Raw genomic sequence first — 18,949 nt, forward strand, 5'->3', positions numbered from 1 at the left:
AGGGCCAGGGTGTCCTTGAGATAATCAGAAAGTCCTCTCCTGAACTGGCATCTCAAAGCCGAGTCATTCCAGGACACCACGGTGGACCAGTGCCTGAACTCTGAACAGTACCATTCAGCTGTACGTCTGCCCTGGGAGAGCCCCATGATTGTGTCCTTCGCCACCATGACTCTGTCAGGTTCATCATAGATAAGTCCTAGGGCGCCAAAAAATCTATCCACAGACGTACGTTCAGGAGCTGTCGAGGGTAATGAGAAAGCCCAAGTCTGAGAAGCCTCCCTGAGTAGTGAGATAATTATCCCCACCCGTTGACTTTCGTTCCCCGAGGATGGGTGCCTAAGGGAAAAAAGTAACTTGCAGTTTTCCCTAAAGGAGGGAAACTTTTCCTTCTCTCTGGAGAATATATCAGGGAGCTTTACTGTGAGTTCAGGAGCGAGTAGCGAGATATCAGTGGGCTCAGGTTGTCTAACAGTTGACTGCGCCATGGAACCCTTGAAGGCTTTAACAGCAGCCGTTTAGCTCCCCTTGAAGCTGGTTATGTGATGTGGCCAGGGGCTTATATTCTACAGACAAATCCTGCATTATTTGGGTCAGATTTGACATCTGATCAGCCAGGGTACGTAATGGGTCTACATAGGGAAAAAAGTATTGGGCCAGTGATAATGTCATGCTGTACAAAGGGCTAGTAAGACGTAGTACAGCGTATTCCCCACTAAGTGGCAGCAGAGTAGTGAAGGAGAGACAAAGTCACACTGTAACAGAAAGGCAGCAGAAGTGCTGAAGTGCAGCAGAGTAACTTCAGTAGGCAGTTAACAGGCGAACCACCAGGGGGCAATAGAGTAGTCAGTCTCGGTCTAGCCAGAAAAGTCAAGTCACTGCAAGGGGAGTATCAAAATCTAGTTAGAAAACAGAACAGAGTCGGAAGCCAGGAGATCAGGTATGCGGAGGGAAACACAAACAACAGACAGGAGCGGGAAGTCAGGGACCCGGGACAGGCAAACGAACGGGGAAGGGTGCAAGTCAGGACACAGTAGCAGGAAGACAGGACAGATCGGGAACACTCACCATAGCCAGTATACATGCTGCAAGGCAGAAATATCACTGGCACTGAACAATAGGTAGAGAGGCAAAATATAGTGTCCTGGGATCCAGAACGAGGCAAGGGAGTTAACCCCTGACATGACCAGCTAGAGCTGGGTGTAACAACAGCAGGGAAAATCTGGCCTGGATCATGACAGTAAGCATGGCCTTCATGGAAGATTCATCAGAAGAAAACCTCTCCTGCATCCTCACCATAACATTCAGCATTCAAAGCATGCAAAAGAACATTTAAGCAAGCCTTATGCATTTTGGAAACAAGTCCTGTGGACTGATGAGGGTTAATTAGGACTCTTTGGCCACCGTGGTCAAAATGTGGAGAGAAAAAAGGCACATAATTTTAGGAAAAGAACATGTTACCGACCATTATAGCAAAAAAAGAGAACAGAGGGCACTCACCATAATCAGGCAGAAAATTTGTATTAAACCTTTAACGTGAACAGGCATGACAGGACAGAGGGGAGAGAGACCGACCACCCACAGACGACCGCTGTTTCGCACCAGCAACCGGCGCTTTGACAAGTCCCTGGTCAGTTCCTCACTCTTTTAAAGGAGTGGACTAAGAAGTGACGTAATCATAATGTAATGCCTGATAGGAGCCACAGACTCAGACTGGCTGTAAGGGGAATCTAGTGAAAATCCGCTCACAAAGCAGGACCCCAAGAACTCTGCAACCCTTTAACCCCTGTACAGGGATTTGGAATTACACAGAGCCTCAGAGATCGCTACCTGTGGTAGACTGTAGTCCGTGGTCGTCAGGCAGGGTCAAAATCCAGGAGATGCAAAACAGGAACAGAATCGGCAGGCAAGGGCGTAGTAAGGAGACAAAGCAGGGGTCAAATCCGGAACTGGCAGCAAGGTACAAAAACGACAGGCAGGAGGGTAGTCAAACACAAGCAAGGTCAGCGCACAGGAATCACAATACAAACAGCACATGAGCCAGGAGAACAGAACTATCACTGGCAGTGATCATGTGACAGGAGAGAGAATAAGAAGGGTGTGGTGTCTTCCCATAGGCTGCAGGTGAATGTTGGCCACTTCAGCCGGGAGACACATGCCACCTACAGTTAGCCAGTGGTACTGCAGGTTCCAGGGAAACCCAGCCTAATGGATGAGCGGAGCCTGTGCTCCGCAGAGCCACGGGCACCGACTCCTCTCCCATCACCACCACTATCCGTGGTGGGAACATGGCGTCGTCTGGCGATCGGAGCAGAAGTCGCAGGAGCGGACTACGGTGGGGACGTGACACTGTGCTCCGCAGAACCACGGGCACCGACTCCTTTCCCATCACCAGAACTATCCATGGTGGGAACATGGCGTCGTCTGGCGATCGGAGCAGAAGTCGCAGGAGCGGACTCTGATGGGGACGTGACACATATTAAAATCAAATTAGTTAAGAACTAAACATATTCGAAAAATACAAAAAAAGTGCAAAACAAGCATATTAAACAAAAAATCAGAAATTAAAGTACATAGCAAGAAATAACAAAAACACAAGCATGTCTTATCGTTAAGGCAAAGTGGCCCCATTGCTTCACTTTTTATGATCCATCTGGATTCTTTTTGCAACAGCAATTTATGTGTATCACCACCAGCGGCCGCGGGAGAAATTCTTTCTAAACCAGCAAACATTAGAGAGTTTTTATCACCAGCATTTTTTTCATGTACAGTACAGACCAAACGTTTGGACACACTTTCTCATTCAAAGAGTTTTCTTTATTTTCATGACTCTGAAAATTGTAGATTCACATTCAAGACAATTTAAACTATGAATTAACACATGTGGAATGAAATACTTAACAAAAACGTGTTAAACAACTGATAAGATGTCTTATATTCTAGGTTCTTCAAAGTAGCCACCTTTTGATTTGTTTACTGCTTTGTACACTCTTGGCATTCTCTTGATGAGCTTCAATAGGTAGTCACCGGTAATGGTCTTCCAACAGTCTTGAAGAAGTTCCCAGAGATGCTGTGCTTAGCACTTGTTGGCCCTTTTGCCTTCACTCTGCGGTCCAGCTCACCCCCAAACCATCTCGATTGGGTTCAGGTCTGGTGACTGTGGAGGCCATGTTATCTGGTGTAGCACCCATTCACTCTCCTTCTTAGTCAAATAGCCCTTACACAGCCTGGAGGTGTGTTTGGGGTCATTGTCCTGTTGAAAAATAAATGATGGTCCTACTAAATGCAAACCGGATGGAATAGTATGCCACTGCAAGATACTGTAGTAGCCATGCTGGTTCAGTATGCTTTAAATTTTGAATAAATCTCCAACAGTGTCACCAGCAAAGCACCCCCACACCATCACACCTGATCCTCCATGCTTCACGGTGGGAACCAGGCATGTAGAGTCCATCCATTCACCTTTTCTGCGTCGCACAAAGACACGGTGGTTGGATCCAAAGATCTCAAATTTGGACTCATCAGACCAAAGAACAGATTTCCACTGGTCTAATGTCCATTCTTTGTGTTCTTTAGCCCAAACAAGTCTCTTTTGCTTGTTGCCTGTCCTTAGCAGTGGTTTCCTAGCAGCTATTTTACCATGAAGGCCTGCTGCACAAAGTCTCCTCTCAACAGTTGATCTAGAGATGTGTCTGCTGCTAAAACTCTGTGTGGCATTGACCCGGTCTCTAATCTGAGCTGCTGTTAACCTGCGATTTCTGAGGCTGGTGACTCGGATAAACTTATCCTCCGCGGCAGAGGTGACTCTTGGTCTTCCTTTCCTGGGTCGGTCCCCATGTGAGCCAGTTTCTTTGTAGCATTTGATGGTTTTTGCCACTGCACTTGGGGACGCTTTCAAAGTTTTCCCAATTTTTCGGACTGACTGACCTTCATTTCTTAAAGTAATGATAGCCACTCGTTTTTCTTTACTTAGCTGCTTTTTTCTTGCCATAATACAAATTCTAACAGCCTATTCAGTAGGACTATCAGCTGTGTACCCACCAGACTTCTGCTCAACAAAACTGATGGTCCCAACCCCATTTATAAAGCAAGAAATCCCACTTATTAAACCTGACAGGGCACACCTGTAAAGTGAAGACCATTTCCGGTGACTACCTCTTGAAGCTCATCAAGAGAATGCCAAGAGTGTGCAAAGCAGTAATCAAAGCAAAAGGTGGCTACTTTGAAGAACCTAGAATATACGACATATTTTCAGTTGTTTCACACTTGTTTGTTAAGTATTTCATTCCACATGTGTTAATTCATAGTTTTGATGCCTTCAACGTGAATCTACAATTTTCAGAGTCATGAAAATTAAGAAAACTCTTTGAATGAGAAATTGTGTCCAAACTTTTGGTCTGTACTGTACATGCTTTATCAGCCTGGGTCCACCTATCCCTGTACTCAGGGAATTCAGATGCTCCCTAAACCTGACGAACAAGGGTCTGATTGTTTTTCCAACATAAAAACGACCGCATTTACAAAAAACCACGTAGATGACATAGTCTGTCCTGCAGGATATAAATTGTTTAACTGTATGTATTATCCCGCCTATTTTGACAGTTTTACTCTGTAAATGTTGCTTGCAGAAAGCACATGTCCCGCACCTGTAATTATCGACAATAGTTGATTTTTGTAGCTAGTTTGTTTTTGGGGTAAATCTCTTGTGGATTAGAACATCTCCTAAGTTTTTATTCCGCCTTTATGTGATAGAGGGTATATTTTTAGCAAATGGTCGCAAATCCCAATCTTCCTGAATTAAATACCAATTGTTCAGTATCGCCGTACATATATGCCTATCCATGGAACTGAATTTAAAATTAAATCTAAACCGATGTGTCTCCTCTTTTTCCCTTTCAGCAACTTGTTCAATGTTTTTTTCTACTGTTTTTTTCTTATTGGCTCTATCAAATGCGTTTTTAATAAAATGTTGGGGATATTTTCTTTGTACCAATCTCTTTTCTAGTTCTTCTGATTGTTTCAAAAATGCTTTTTGTTCACTGTTGATCTGTTTTAATCTTAATAACTGACTATAAGGGATTGCTTTTTTCACGTGTGGTAGATGATAGCTATCAAACCGAAGCAGCATATTAACTGCTGTATCTTTTCTGAACATTTCTCTCGTTATTCTATTGTCACCAATTTTTTATTTAACATCTAGAAAATCGAATTCATCAGCTCCGAAAACACATGTGAAAAACATAACATGCCAATTTTTTTCATTAGGCATGGGGATGATCCAGTCATACTTTTGGGTAAATATTTCACGGTTGAAGGAGAAAAATGGATTCAATGAAATTTCAACAAATTCTTGATGCAACCATAACACCATCTGTAAAGAAACTGAAGTTGAAAAGTAGATGACTTCTACAAATGGATAATGATATGTGATGAGCGAACATACTTGGCACTATTCGTTACTCACATAAATATAAAGGTATTCCTAATCTGTTTCTCTCCGAGTATTTTGGTATTCGCCTCGTTAGATTCGAGGCCCCTCTCCAGCATGTTTGGCTGCTGTTTTTCAGCCACTAAACATGCTGGGATTGCCTTCCAATCACAGTAATGCAATAGCCATCTTTGCTACTGGCATTTCTGTGATCGGGAGGTGCACAGAGAAAAAAAAAATGACTTGCTGAGTTTCCCATGGTTGTTACACTACTTCCAGGTCTGCTCATTAGATCTCATACATATGCACTGCTTCCCCAGCCCACAGTCTCTGCTGGCATCTCTGATTGGCTGCCCTCACAGAGGCTGTCTAGGTCCCCTAATGGAGTGTAAAAATAAATAAATAAAAATAGGTTGCAGGGTTTTAATACCCAGCACAAATTAAACGTACAGCTACAGGCTGCAGCTCTCAGCCTTGTCCATTATTTTGGCTGTGTATCAAAGTAAGAGGGACCCCATGCGCTTTTTTAATTATTTAAATACATTTTTAAAAAAGCGTGCGGCCTCCACCAATTTTGATACCCAGCCAAGATAAAACCAACAGCGGGGGCTTGGTATTATCAGGCAGGGGTGGCCCATGATTATTGCCCTCCACCAGTCTAAAAATAGCAACCCAAAGCCACCTAAAATTGTCACATCCATTTGATGTGACAATCCCAGCGTCTTACCCAGCTGATCCCAATTGCCCTGGTGCAGTGGCAATCGGGGTGATGTACAGTAGGTGGTTAATGACAGCTCTCATTTGTCAAAAATAAGAGCTATCATCAAGGCTTAAATTAGTATTGGGGAGGGTTCTATACTGACTGTCACAAAAAAAAAAGAAAAATCCTTTATTTTAAATAAAAAAAACACACACCCTCTTCCACCAATTTTATTAACCCCAAAAACACTCCTGCAGGTCCACGTAATCCTCACGAGGTCCCATGACGATCTTGGCTCTGCTACATAACATGATCGATTACTGCAGATTTTGGGAAACACTATGGAGACAGCGGTGAGAAGTAGTGACATCAGTCAGGTCAGCGGAGGTCACACTCGGGTGGTCCCCGCTGCTCTCAATGAAAGTGGAACCAACTGCATGATTACCGGCTAGCTGTGTCCCAGAATCCGGCAGCGGGTTCCACTTTCACTGAGAGCAGCAGGGAGCCACAGATTGGTCTCCACTGGCCTTACTGCTGGACTGTCGGATTGATGTGGCACCGTTTCCCACAATCTGATAGTTCGACGATCTGGTAGCTATGAGGCTCTGAAACCTTTAAGAGAGCCTTTATGTGTTCTGGTGTTCCCATCTGTTATGTCACTTGGAGGTTGTGAACTTTGGTAATAGATGACAGCCTCCAGATGTCCCAGCAGCTGGGAACTCATGCAACATTAAAAGCTCTGTTAAAGGTTCCTTTAAGGCTTCAGAGCCTCATAGCTGCATTTCATGGGGTTTTTTTTCCCAGAAGATGCAGATTTGGTGTATAAATTTCAGCACCAAATCTGCATCTCTTGGCAAAAAAACACGGTTTTCTGCCAAGAGATGCAGGTCTGATTGAACTCCATTCACCTGAAGTGACGTCATTGAGTTCAATTAGGTCAGCTGAGGGGAGTTTACTTGCAGTCCTAGGTGGGGTACCATTGGAACGTCCAGCTGTGACCGCACAAAAACTAAGTGACGTCATCCCTCACAGCTCCGGCTCTGTCAGTCTCTGCTTTAAGCTGTAGCGGGAAGTCATGTTTTCTAATGTGCCCATGTCCTGTAACTTCCGTATGTAGCAATGTCAGGATCATTATGGGACCTCGTGTGGATTACGGTGGACATGGGTGTTACTTAAAGGATTAGTAATGAGGGGTCTCCTAGATCCCTCCCCACTATTAATTTATAGCTTAGTGGCAGCTGTAAGCTATCATTAACCCCTTATATTACCCCGATTGCCATCGCACCAGGGAAATTGGGATGAGCCATTTAAAGTGCCGAGATTGTTGCATCTAATCGATGCAACACTTCTGGGCAGCTGCTATTTTTAGGCAATGTGGCCTAATAACCATGGGCCTCCCCAGCCTGAGAATAACAGCCCCCAGCTGTTGGCTTTATTGTGGCTGGGTATCAAAATTGGGGAGGACCACACGTTTTAAAAAAATTAGCTAAAATAATTGTTAAAAAAGCTGCACTTGGTGCCCTCTAATTTTAATATACAGCCAAGATAACGCACATGACTGCAGCCTTTAGCCGTATGTTTTATCTGTGCTGGCTATCAATATACCGGGGGCTCTGCAATTTTTTTTAAACCTATTTATTTATTAGGGGACCCTGACAGCTACTGTGAGGGCAACTAATCAGACACTGGCACGCTGTCAGCAGTCACAAACTTTGGCAGAGAGGGGGGAAGCAGTGAGTATTCATGAGATCTAATGAATCTTGGTAAGTCTAATTGTCCTGCTTTAGCCACTATAATACTCTGACAACATTATATGCAGAAACCAAATGTTAGTCAGAAATGCATCCAGGTATCTTTACCATGCTCTTCCCATTCCGTTTCAACACTTTTCCATTCATTTCAGCATTTTTACAACCCTTTCATACGACTACAAAGGTCCTCCCGAAAATTATTTGTTTACCATTGACGTGTATTGGGTTTGTTATTTGTTACGAATACATGAATAATAGAAATGATTCAGCTCAAATAATCCGAACCCGAAATATTTCACTATTCACACATCTCTAATAATGATCCTAAACACACGTGAGAATCCACAATAGACTACCTCAATAGGTGCAAGCTGAACCTTTTACAATAGCCCTTACAGTCCCCTGATGTGAATATCATTGAAGTTCTGTGCCTAGACCTCAAAAGTGAAGTGTATGCAAGTCGACTGAAGAATCTCACAGAACTGGAAAACTTTTCCAAGGAAGAATGGATGAAAAATCCCTCAAATAAGAATCAAAACACCCTTGGCTGGCTACAAAAAGTATTTACAAACTGTGATACTTGCCAAAGGGGGTGCTACTAGGTACTAACCATGCAGGGTGCCCAAACTTTTCCATCATCCCATTTTCCTTTTTTCTTAATTTTAAAATATAAAAGATGAAAATAATTTCTATAAACCACATCCTTGAATCCTCGTGAGGCCAAATGATATCAGATACCGTTGTCCAGACAGCCTGTATTAACGATTGGTGGTGGTGGTAGCTACCTTTCTTGGGTTTATTACCAAGCTTGGCAATGACCATACCGAAGGATACATGTATGTTACATGTGCTGGAATATGGTGTTTTTATACTATACATTCACTGTGAAAGTGCCCAGTAATTGGCCTAGTACCGAAAGCAACCATTGCATTCTCTATCAATCATCGTTCAATTGAGTATTGTCCTGATGATTGGAGGCACTGGAGTGCTGTTTGTGAAATTTAGTGGTAGTGGTGGGATATCTGCATTATCTCACAGTCTCCCTACATGACAAATTGTTGGCAGCAATGGGATATCTACATGATTTCTCCAGGCTCTCTCCTTGACAATCTTACTTTTCAGAGGGGGTGTACTCATGTATGCTATGTACAGTATGTTTATTTAATGTTTTATTTTTTTGGTAATTACAGGGTCCTACTGTCATACTGGGTTGCCAACTTGATTATTTATTTTTCTGTATAGCTTCTCCAAAAATCATGTCCAGTCAGTGTTTATTCTGAACGCATTGGGATAACATAAGAAACCATTCTAAGTGATGTGTGACTACAGCCCATAAATCTGAAACCAAGACATTTGTTGCATTCACTGTGAACTGTAAAATAAGGATTTTTACAGTCATAATAGACTATACAAACTTTTTCAACCAGAAAAAAATCAGTTACCTAAAGCTTTTGTCATAGGAAAAAAGTCTGCCATATTTTTACGCATTGTCGAGAAGTTTTAGAATGGTTGGTAAGTCTGCTGCTATACAGGGCAAGCACTCCATCCTTTATTGTGTTGCCCACTTAATATACATTATAGTGTATAATCTTTTTTGAAACCTTCATCCAATTTATGGTCTGATTCATAGGATAGTTCCATACATTATCAGGACTTTTGAGAAGCATCTGTTTTTTATTTTTACATTAATATCTTCATTATTAAAATAAGCATTTAAACTGTACGCCTTTTTTTTTTATTTGTGCATTTTTATTTAGTATTGTGTTCTCTTGATTTGCTGAAAACTAATGAAAACACTGTTTTTTTTCTAGATATCCAAAGCCGCAGCAGATTTGATGGCTTATTGTGACGCTCACATTAGAGAAGATCCACTTATTCTTCCTGTGCCTGTTTCAGAAAATCCTTTCAGGGAAAAGAAATTCTTTTGCAGTATTCTTTAAAGTGCATCTTTTATTTTTTAAGTTGACATTATGCATGATATTAATAGTATAGGACTTTATTTTATAAATGATAGCGTATTATACTTAGGTGTTACAAAGAATCTGGGCAATAAAATAAATAATATTCTTAGTGATTTATTAGGTTTTATCTATGAATTATTGTATTCTAATACAAAGTGCAGTTATAAAATTGTCTATGTTCTCAAAAATGGAGGTTTTTTTATTTTTACTGTAAATTGCTCATTTCATACTGTATGTTACCAGCCACCTCTGATATCTTTCAGCAGTGGCAGGTCTTTTTACGCAAGGAGCACATTTGCAATATCTTTGTTGTAGACCAATGTTTCCCAAACTCCAATCCTCACTGCTCCCAACAGATCTTGTTTTCAGGACTGCTATAGTATTGCACAGGTGCAGGTGAAAAAACCTGGGGCAATTTCTGGTTCCTTGATAATAATTCCATCATTTGGGTTATACTAAAGAAATCCTGAAAACATTATCTGTTAGGGACCGTGAGAACTGGAATTTGGGAAACGCTGTTGTAGACCTTGCAATTGATGCGCAAAAGCTGTCTGGATCCAGCCAGTTTCAGTGTCCCTGTTCTCCTCTGATACTTGCTTCTGCTTCTAACATTGGAGGGCACACAGTTCGGAACAGCAGCGGAATTAGGTCAATTGTCCGATTCATCAATCATCAGTAGAGCATTGCTCGCAGGGACCTCTTTAACCCCTTCATGACTAATGATGTACATGTACATCATCGGCCATTTATGTGGGCTCCTATACTGAGCCCGCATCTTTCCTGGCACTTGACAGATGATTTAATCAGCCAAATGCCTCTAACCTTGATTCACACACTGCTGTTAATCAGTTAAATGCCGGTGTCAATCTCTTGTCACTGATCTCACCCAAGGGGGCCCCATCACGTGATCAAAGGGCGACGATTGGTTGTCATGACAGCCGGGGGTCAGCTGATGACCTCCGTGCATGTCATCACAATCCTCCTTTAAACACCGGCCCGTGGCCGACACTAATAAGAGATCGTGATTTGTGCTATACAGAGCAGTGATATAGATGTGACGATCGCAGCTTCAAGCCTCCTAAGGGGACTAAGAAATACTGTAAAAAGTTTAAAAAAAAAAGTTTTAAATGTTTTAAACAAGCAAGAGGTCAAAGCCCCCAAAATTAGAACATTACAGGTTTTGGAAAATTCTGACAAAAGCGAAATTCTTTTTTTTTTCTTTACACATTTCTGAATTTTTTTTTTAACACTTAAAAAAACCCCAAAACTATGCATTTAAGATCTACATAGTCATACTGACCTGGTGAATAATATTGTCAGGTCAGTTTTCTATATAGTGAACATGTTAAATAAAAAAAATTGTCATTGTACTTTTTTTTCCAAGTTCACCACACTTGGAATTTTTTTCCCCATTTTCCAGTACAATATGTGGCAGACTGAATAGTGTAATTCAAAAGTACACCTCAAACAGCTATATTGACAAACAAATAAATAAAAACATTATGGATCTTAGAAGAAGGAGAGAAAAAACTAAAAGAAAAAAATATGTAAAATCGCCCCTCTGTGAAGGGGTTTTATTGAGACATTATTAAGAACTTTTTGGTTGAGTACAATTGCATTTCAAATGCCTCTTACCTTTTTTATGTAACTAGTCTTGAGTAAATTCTCCTTATGTTTCATACATACTTAATATTAGTTTGCGCTGAGTGTTTTTTTCTTAAGGGGAGGCCAAAAGGGGAGCATTTTTTTCCTTAAATTTGGAATACTGAAGCATTTTTTAAAGAAAATTGAAGAGTGATATTCTCATTATTAGGAATTAAACATCAGTTTAGAAACATAAAATGTATCTTTTATTAATTTTAAACATAAGTAGGATGGGAAAAGGTTTGCTCTGTTGGTAATTTGAGTGCTGCCTCTGGAAAATGTAAAATTCTTGCACAGGCAAGCCAGTGATACAATAAAAGTATATAAATTATGCATATTGTGTGGTGTCATTTTAAAAAATATTTACCTCCTTTTTGACATACTGCATGCGTTAAATTCTGATTAGGTAGAAATAATTCTTAAGGCGATATTCCCAAATTGTACTTTTACAGTGAATTAAATCAGCAGGATATGTAATAAATATGTCATAATAATGGAATCTGCATCTTTCCCAAGAACGGGTATTTGATTTATGCCTCAATGTAGGGGAGATAGAAAAATGAATGTTATTCATGTGAATTTCAAAGATTTCTGACCTCATCTCCAATAACAGCCGTACATGATGGGGCCCAATTGTCAAGGTAGATGTTGTATGACACATTAAAGAGATTATACATTTATGGCATATTCTGTATATATGTCTTAATTATACAAGATGGGAATACCCCTTTAACCCAAGAATGTATTAAAAAATTTTTAAACTATAACAATGTACTTTCATTTTTTGTACATTTAAATATGTATTATTGTTATCTACAAGTAATGCCTATTAATTACAGTAATTGTTTTGTGGCTATGCATTCATTATCCTCTATAAAAAGCAAGATGTGTTTCGGGCTGGGACTAAACTTCAACTTTGGCTGTGACACAGGTTGCTTGACCTTATCTCTCCAAGCGTCACTACCTAATACAGGTGAATAGGGTTGCTACCCCTAGAGTATTACTAATCTACAAGACTGTTTTCAACTTAATTGAGAGCAAGGTACCTTAAGGTGTCGCAATGCGACACAATTCACCTGCGTTACGCTGAAATATAGCACCTGCACAGGGTGATCTCTGGCTATGGAACCTTTGTTACAGCTAAAGTTTAGACCTAGCCATAAAGGGAACCTGTTAACTTGGAAACATTTGGTGACCTGGCACTTGCAATCACTGCTACAGTACTGCCAGACCGGCAGCAGCTGTAGCTGACTTGCGTAAATGAGTGCACACGCAGTGTACCTCCACAAGTTGTTCAGGCAAATCTGGGTAGGTTTTCAAAAACCGGTGAACCATTAAGTTGAGCACGTGAGCCAGCATGGCACGTGTGGCAGCTTCAGAGCCACCACCTGGTTATAGCCTTTATCACACACAACCATGTCTGGTTGTAGGTTCAGCAGTGAGAGCCACAGATCTGTCTGGCCTGTTTATACCATTCCACAACTCTGTGTTGATGTGCTGTTTGTCACCTAAACAAATTAGATTCAGCAAAATTTGTTGCTCCTTCACTGAGGCAGTGCTGCAGTGCTTCCAGATAGCGACTAACATGAACAACGTGGTCTGAAATGATAATTTGAAGATGGAACAGGTGCAGGAACTGATGTAGGAGGTGGAGGAAATCCTGACGGAACTAGGGCTTGCAATCCTTAGCGTCAGTAGCACGTGTGCCTTCCCGGTGTCCAACTCAGTCCCAGCCTCCACAAGGTTCACCCAGTGTACCATCAGGGAAATGGATTGTCCCTAGCCACAAGCATTTGTCCACATGTCGATCATTAAGTACACCTTCCCAGTAAGGTAAGGGCATGAGTGATGATATGGGACATGTGCTGTTGCATAGTAGGGACAGCACACTGGGAAAAATAGTGGTGCCTGGGGACAGTACTGAGGGACGGCTGCCACCATCACGTTGCGAAAAGCCTCAGTGTTCACAAGCTAAACAGCAATATTTTCAGGGCAAGCAGTCTAGAAATGTGCCCGTTTGATGTTTTGGGACTGTGGTTGGCTGGCTGGGTATTTACATTTCTGTTCCAAAGCCTTGGGACAACTGAAACCTACGCTGAGATGTGGTTGCTGATGTGGTGCAACAACAGGTGCAAGGTGAAAGGCATCCACGCCTGCATCCTCGGCAGGAGATTGACAAGCACAGAGGAAGCGGCAGTAGTGTCACACGCAGACATTGATTGTGGACCAGAGGCGTTCGGCCCACCTAGTTGGGTGCTTTGATAATATGACCCTGAGCATGCTGATGGTGGTCAGGCTGCTAGTGGTTAGGCCCCTGCTGATCTTGGTATGTCACAGGTTGCGAATGACCTTTAATTGATCGTCTGCAATTTCTTTAAGAAAAAGGCCAGGGAACTTGCTGCATGTGGGTGCTATGGGGAACAGTTGCCCTCCTTCTTCCTCTGGCCATCCCACTACTTCTTCCTGCCTGTTTCAATGCTGTTTATCTTTTATCGTCTGCACTGCTGTCTTCAGTCTGCATGGCACTTTCCCAGGTTGGGTCAGTAACTTAATCATCTACCTATCATGCAAGGGTAGTGATGTTTTGATTGGACTGCTGGCCAGCAAATGCAGTATGCCAGACACACTTTGCACCAGCCATCACGCAACTGTGCACCCTTAAGGGCCAAGTTACTTTTCACCTGCATTCCTGTCCTAGACGGGGGGACTTTGGCAGAGCCCTTCCCACATGTCAATAGCAGGGTGGCTGGTAGCTGGGCAGATAGGCCCCAGTCATATCAAATGCACCAATACCAGCAAGCAAAAGAGTACCCACTAACAGGTATTAGGGGAGGCTAGGGACAAAGTCAAAACTAAAAAAACAGAGCAGAGAAACCAGCAGAAACACAAACTACTGACCATACTACCCAGGCACAACTGAAAATAATCAGCACTGACAAGAGGAGATGGCAGGTTTAAACATCCCTCTCATCGATCAGCTGAAACTGACCAGTCTCCACCTTCAACCCAGTGTCAAAGAAGGACGTGAGGAAGATTGACTGGAAGGAACCTCCCACCACCTTGCTGAACCAGAAGATATGATGTTCCATATCTCCTGGCAATAGCAGACACTAGAGGAACCGCCATCCCGGGACCCCTGACCGCTTAATTGCTGGGAGCGAGACCCTCGCCTCCCAGCAACGTCACGACCTGAAGTGAGTCTGTAAGGCCAGTGTCACACTTGCGATTGCCTCACGTGTATCTCGCGCGAGTCTCGCGGTGCATCACCTGTCATCCAATCCAGCACCAAGAGAGCAGGAAAAATCCATGAGATATAGAGTAACACGAGACATAGAAAGCTATGGGTAAGATTGGGATGGTTTGTATAAGAAGCTCTCAGGGGTGTGCAGCAAAAGATCTCTCTCTCTCGCTCTCTCTCTAGAGATAGATATATATATATGTGTATGTATATAATCAGCACAATAAGAAGAAAAGGTCTCGCACCACCACACTGCAGCCCGCATTAATACCGGAAAGGAGGAGGGCAGATCAGGTTATTTTCCCATGTAGCACTGGTCATGGGTACACGTTGATATAAGAATCAAAGTCTCATTACATCATCAAGGAAAGTAGAGAATCACCGGCACATACCATCTGATTTCCAGAAAAACAGATTCTTTTATTGGTTCCAGAGGTGCATATAAAAGGCAAGAGGAGAGCTGGGTGCAGGTCTCCTTAGGACGACGGCCGTTTCGTGCTATACAGCACTTCTACGGGTTCACACTGGCTTATGGAAAACCCACCCCTTATAAAGGGGAAACACCCGGTCTCCATCATTGCCATTAAAAACAATCTCATTGCAACAAGATACAAAACGTGAAAAAACACCATAAAAACATGCAGTATAATTTACAACGGTATATAGCATATCAAACAGAATTATAAACAAAAGAACAGACAATGAACATGGAAAGACAAGGGAAAATATGCAGAAAAGCACTAGGATATATTTTTTATTATGTTCAATAGTTTTTTTATTTTCTTTATATTTATTTAACTGTTATTAATTTATTAACCCTCAAATCTTATAGGAATACTGACAAATAATTTCGATTGTTAAAACCTAAATGGCCTTGTGCCTGATACTTCATGATTAATTTAGCCTCGGTCTGTAATAATATTTTGTGTAGGTTTCCACCCTGCGGGGGTAGATTAACTCTTTCCAACCCTGCAAATTTTAATATATTAGGATTGCCATCATGGCATTCAAGAATATGGCTGATTAAACGGGGGAGCCTTTTCCTGAGGAAATTGAGTTGTAATGTTCTTTAAATCTAATATAAAGCGGGCGAATCGTTTTGCCAATATAGAATTTATCACAAGGACATATGGCTACGTAAACCACGTACTTAGTTTTACATGAAATAAATTTTTTAACTTCATGGAAGAAAGGGCCATATTGTATAGGGTTGCATGTCAAATGCAATTGACAAAATCGACAGTTTCCACAACGAAAGTTGCCTACGGGGCATGCTTTATCTAGCCATGTTAGAGGATGTTTTATTCTATTTCTGACAAAAAGGTCTTTTAGGTTGTTACACCTGCGGTAGGTCACTAATAGTTTTAATTTAGTAACTTCAGTTAGATCTGCATCTTTTTCCAAAATATGCCAGTTATTACATATTGCGTTTTTAATTTTTTGATCAAGAGGGCCAAATTTAAAGTTAAACAAATCTCTTAAGGCTACTTTACACACTGCGATATCGGTCCCGATATCGCCAGCGTGCGTACCCGCCCCCATCTGTTGCGCGACACGGGCATATCGCTGCCCGTGCCGCACAACATCGCCCAGAGCCGTCACACATACTTACCTGTCCGGCGACGTCGCTGTGACCGGCGAACCGCCTCCTTTCTAAGGGGGCGGTCCGTGCGGCGTCACAGCGACGTCACTGAAACGTCACTGAACCGCCGCCCAATAGCAGCGGAGGGGCGGAGATGAGCGGGACGTAACATCCCGCCCACCTTCTTCCTTCTGCATAGCAGCCGGGAGGCAGGTAAGGGGAGCTTCCTCATTCCTGCGGCGTCACACGCAGCGATGTGTGCTGCCGCAGGAACGAGGAACAACTTCGTTACTGCTGCAGTAGTGATTTTTAAGAATGGACCCCCATGTCGCCAATTAGCGATTTTGCACGTTTTTGCAACGATGCAAAATCGCTTATCGGTGTCACACGCAACGGCATCGCTAATGCGGCCGGATGTGCGTCACAAATTCCGTGACCCCAACGACTCCGCATTAGCGATGTCGCAGCGTGTAAAGCCCCCTTTTAGATTGTTTCTCATCATTTTTTACTTTTTCTTTTCCATGAATAGGTGAAATATTCGATCTTTCCAACACTTTAGATAAGGAATTGTCCTAGAGGGTTTTTGGGTACCCTCTCTCTACTAGAGTTGAGCGCGGTTCGAGGTTCGAGGTTCTCCAGTTCTAGGCTCGAGTGATTTTCGGGCCTGTTCTAGATCGAACTAGAACTCGAGCTTTTTGCAAAAGCTCGATAGTTCTAGAAACGTTCGAGAACGGTTCTAGCAGCAAAAAAACAGCTAATTCCTAGCTGGCTTTCCGCTGTAATAGTGTAAGTCACTCTGCGACTCACACTATTATGAAATTTCAGTGTATAGTGTGCGGGAACAGCGCCTTCAGATCACTGCTGTTTGTATAATGGCGATCGCCATTTTTTTTTTTTTCCTTGTCTTCCTTCCCTAAGCGAGCACGTGTAGTGGGGAGGGCCAGCATGTCAGCCAATCCCAGACACACACACAGCTAAGTGGACTTTTAGCCAGAGAAGCAACGGCATGTGTGATAGGATGTCCATATCACATGTCCCTGCATTATAAAACCGGACATTTTCCTCCAGCACGCCATTATCTGCCTTCTGCGTCCTTGGTGTCAGACATCACTGGCGCAGCTCCGTCCTAAATCCTATTGCCGATACAGCTGTATGCGCTCCATCCACAGCGCTGGACAGCTTAGAGAGAGCACTTTCTATCAGTCCTTTTAAGGGCTCGTACCGGCAGGGTCAGAGCCATAGGTGACAGGTCCTGAAAACAGAGACAGCGTCTGTTTGGCTAAGGTCAGGGATTTCGTCGCTGCATTTCCCCATTAGGAGGGAATAGAAAGGCAGGCTTCCATTCCTCTACCCAGAGCCCCACAATCCTGGCACTGTACCTTCCTATCCTCTGCACACTCCAACTCATTATAAGTAAGCCATTATACTAGCAAACACTCAGTGTACCTAGTGGCATCCTAAATGTGGCTATTGGACTTTGCTATAGTCCCACTAGTGCAAAGATATTTGCAGCACCTCTGCCTGCATTGCACACTCAAACTCATTGTTACTAAGCCATTATACTAGCAAACACTCAGTGTACCTAGTGGCATTCTAAACGTGGCTATTGGACTTTTGTCTAGTCCCACTAGTGCAAAGATATTTGCAGCACGTCTGCCTGCATTGCACACTCAAACTCATTGTTACTAAGCCATTATACTAGCAAACACTCAGTGTACCTAGTGGCTTCCTAAACGTGGCTATTGGACTTTGCTATAGTCCCACTAGTGCAAAGATATTTGCAGCACCTCTGCCTGCATTGCACATTCCAACTCATTATAACTAAGCCATTATACTAACAAACACTCAGTGTACCTAGTGGCATCCTAAACGTGGCTATTGGACTTTGCTATAGTCCCACTAGTGCAAAGATATTTGCAGCACCTCTGCCTGCATTGCACACTCCAACTCATTATAACTAAGCCATTATACTAGCAAACACTCAGTGTACCTAGTGGCATTCTAAAAGTGGCTATTGGACTTTTGTCTAGTCCCACTAGTGCAAAGATATTTGCAGCACGTCTGCCTGCATTGCACACTCAAACTCATTGTTACTAAGCCATTATACTAGCAAACACTCAGTGTAGCTAGTGGCATTCTAAACGTGGCTATTGGACTTTTGTCTAGTCCCACTAGTGCAAAGATATTTGCAGCACCTCTGCCTGCATTGCACACTCCAACTCATTATAACTAAGCCATTATACTAGCAATCACTCAGTGTACCTAGTGGCATCCTAAACGTGGCTATTGGACTTTGCTATAGTCCCACTAGTGCAAAGATATTTGCAGCACCTCTGCCTGCATTGCACACTCCAACTCATTATAACTAAGCCATTATACTAGCAAACACTCAGTGTACCTAGTGGCATCCTAAACGTGGCTATTGGACTTTGCTATAGTCCCACTAGTGCAAAGATATTTGCAGCACCTCTGCCTGCATTGCACACTCAAACTCATTGTTACTAAGCCATTATACTAGCAAACACTCAGTGTACCTAGTGGCATTCTAAACGTGGCTATTGGACTTTTGTCTAGTCCCACTAGTGCAAAGATATCTGCAGCACGTCTGCCTGCATTGCACACTCAAACTCATTGTTACTAAGCCATTA

At 42.6% G+C, this 18,949-nt stretch overlaps 1 protein-coding gene across 1 annotated transcript in view; it reads left to right on the forward strand.

Moving 5' to 3' along the window:
- Positions 1-12,251, forward strand: part of GNG4 (G protein subunit gamma 4) — a 297,215-nt gene extending 284,964 nt beyond the window's left edge. Inside the window, exon 4 of the mRNA XM_075339744.1 lies at positions 9,688-12,251. Coding sequence (XP_075195859.1) covers positions 9,688-9,816 — 129 coding nt within the window. The 3' untranslated portion in view covers positions 9,817-12,251. The remainder of the gene's footprint in view (positions 1-9,687) is intronic.
- The last annotated feature ends 6,698 nt before the right edge of the window (positions 12,252-18,949 follow it).

The sequence above is a fragment of the Anomaloglossus baeobatrachus genome, chromosome 3, assembly GCF_048569485.1.
Source record: "Anomaloglossus baeobatrachus isolate aAnoBae1 chromosome 3, aAnoBae1.hap1, whole genome shotgun sequence".
Classification (NCBI taxonomy): Eukaryota; Metazoa; Chordata; class Amphibia; order Anura; family Aromobatidae; genus Anomaloglossus; species Anomaloglossus baeobatrachus.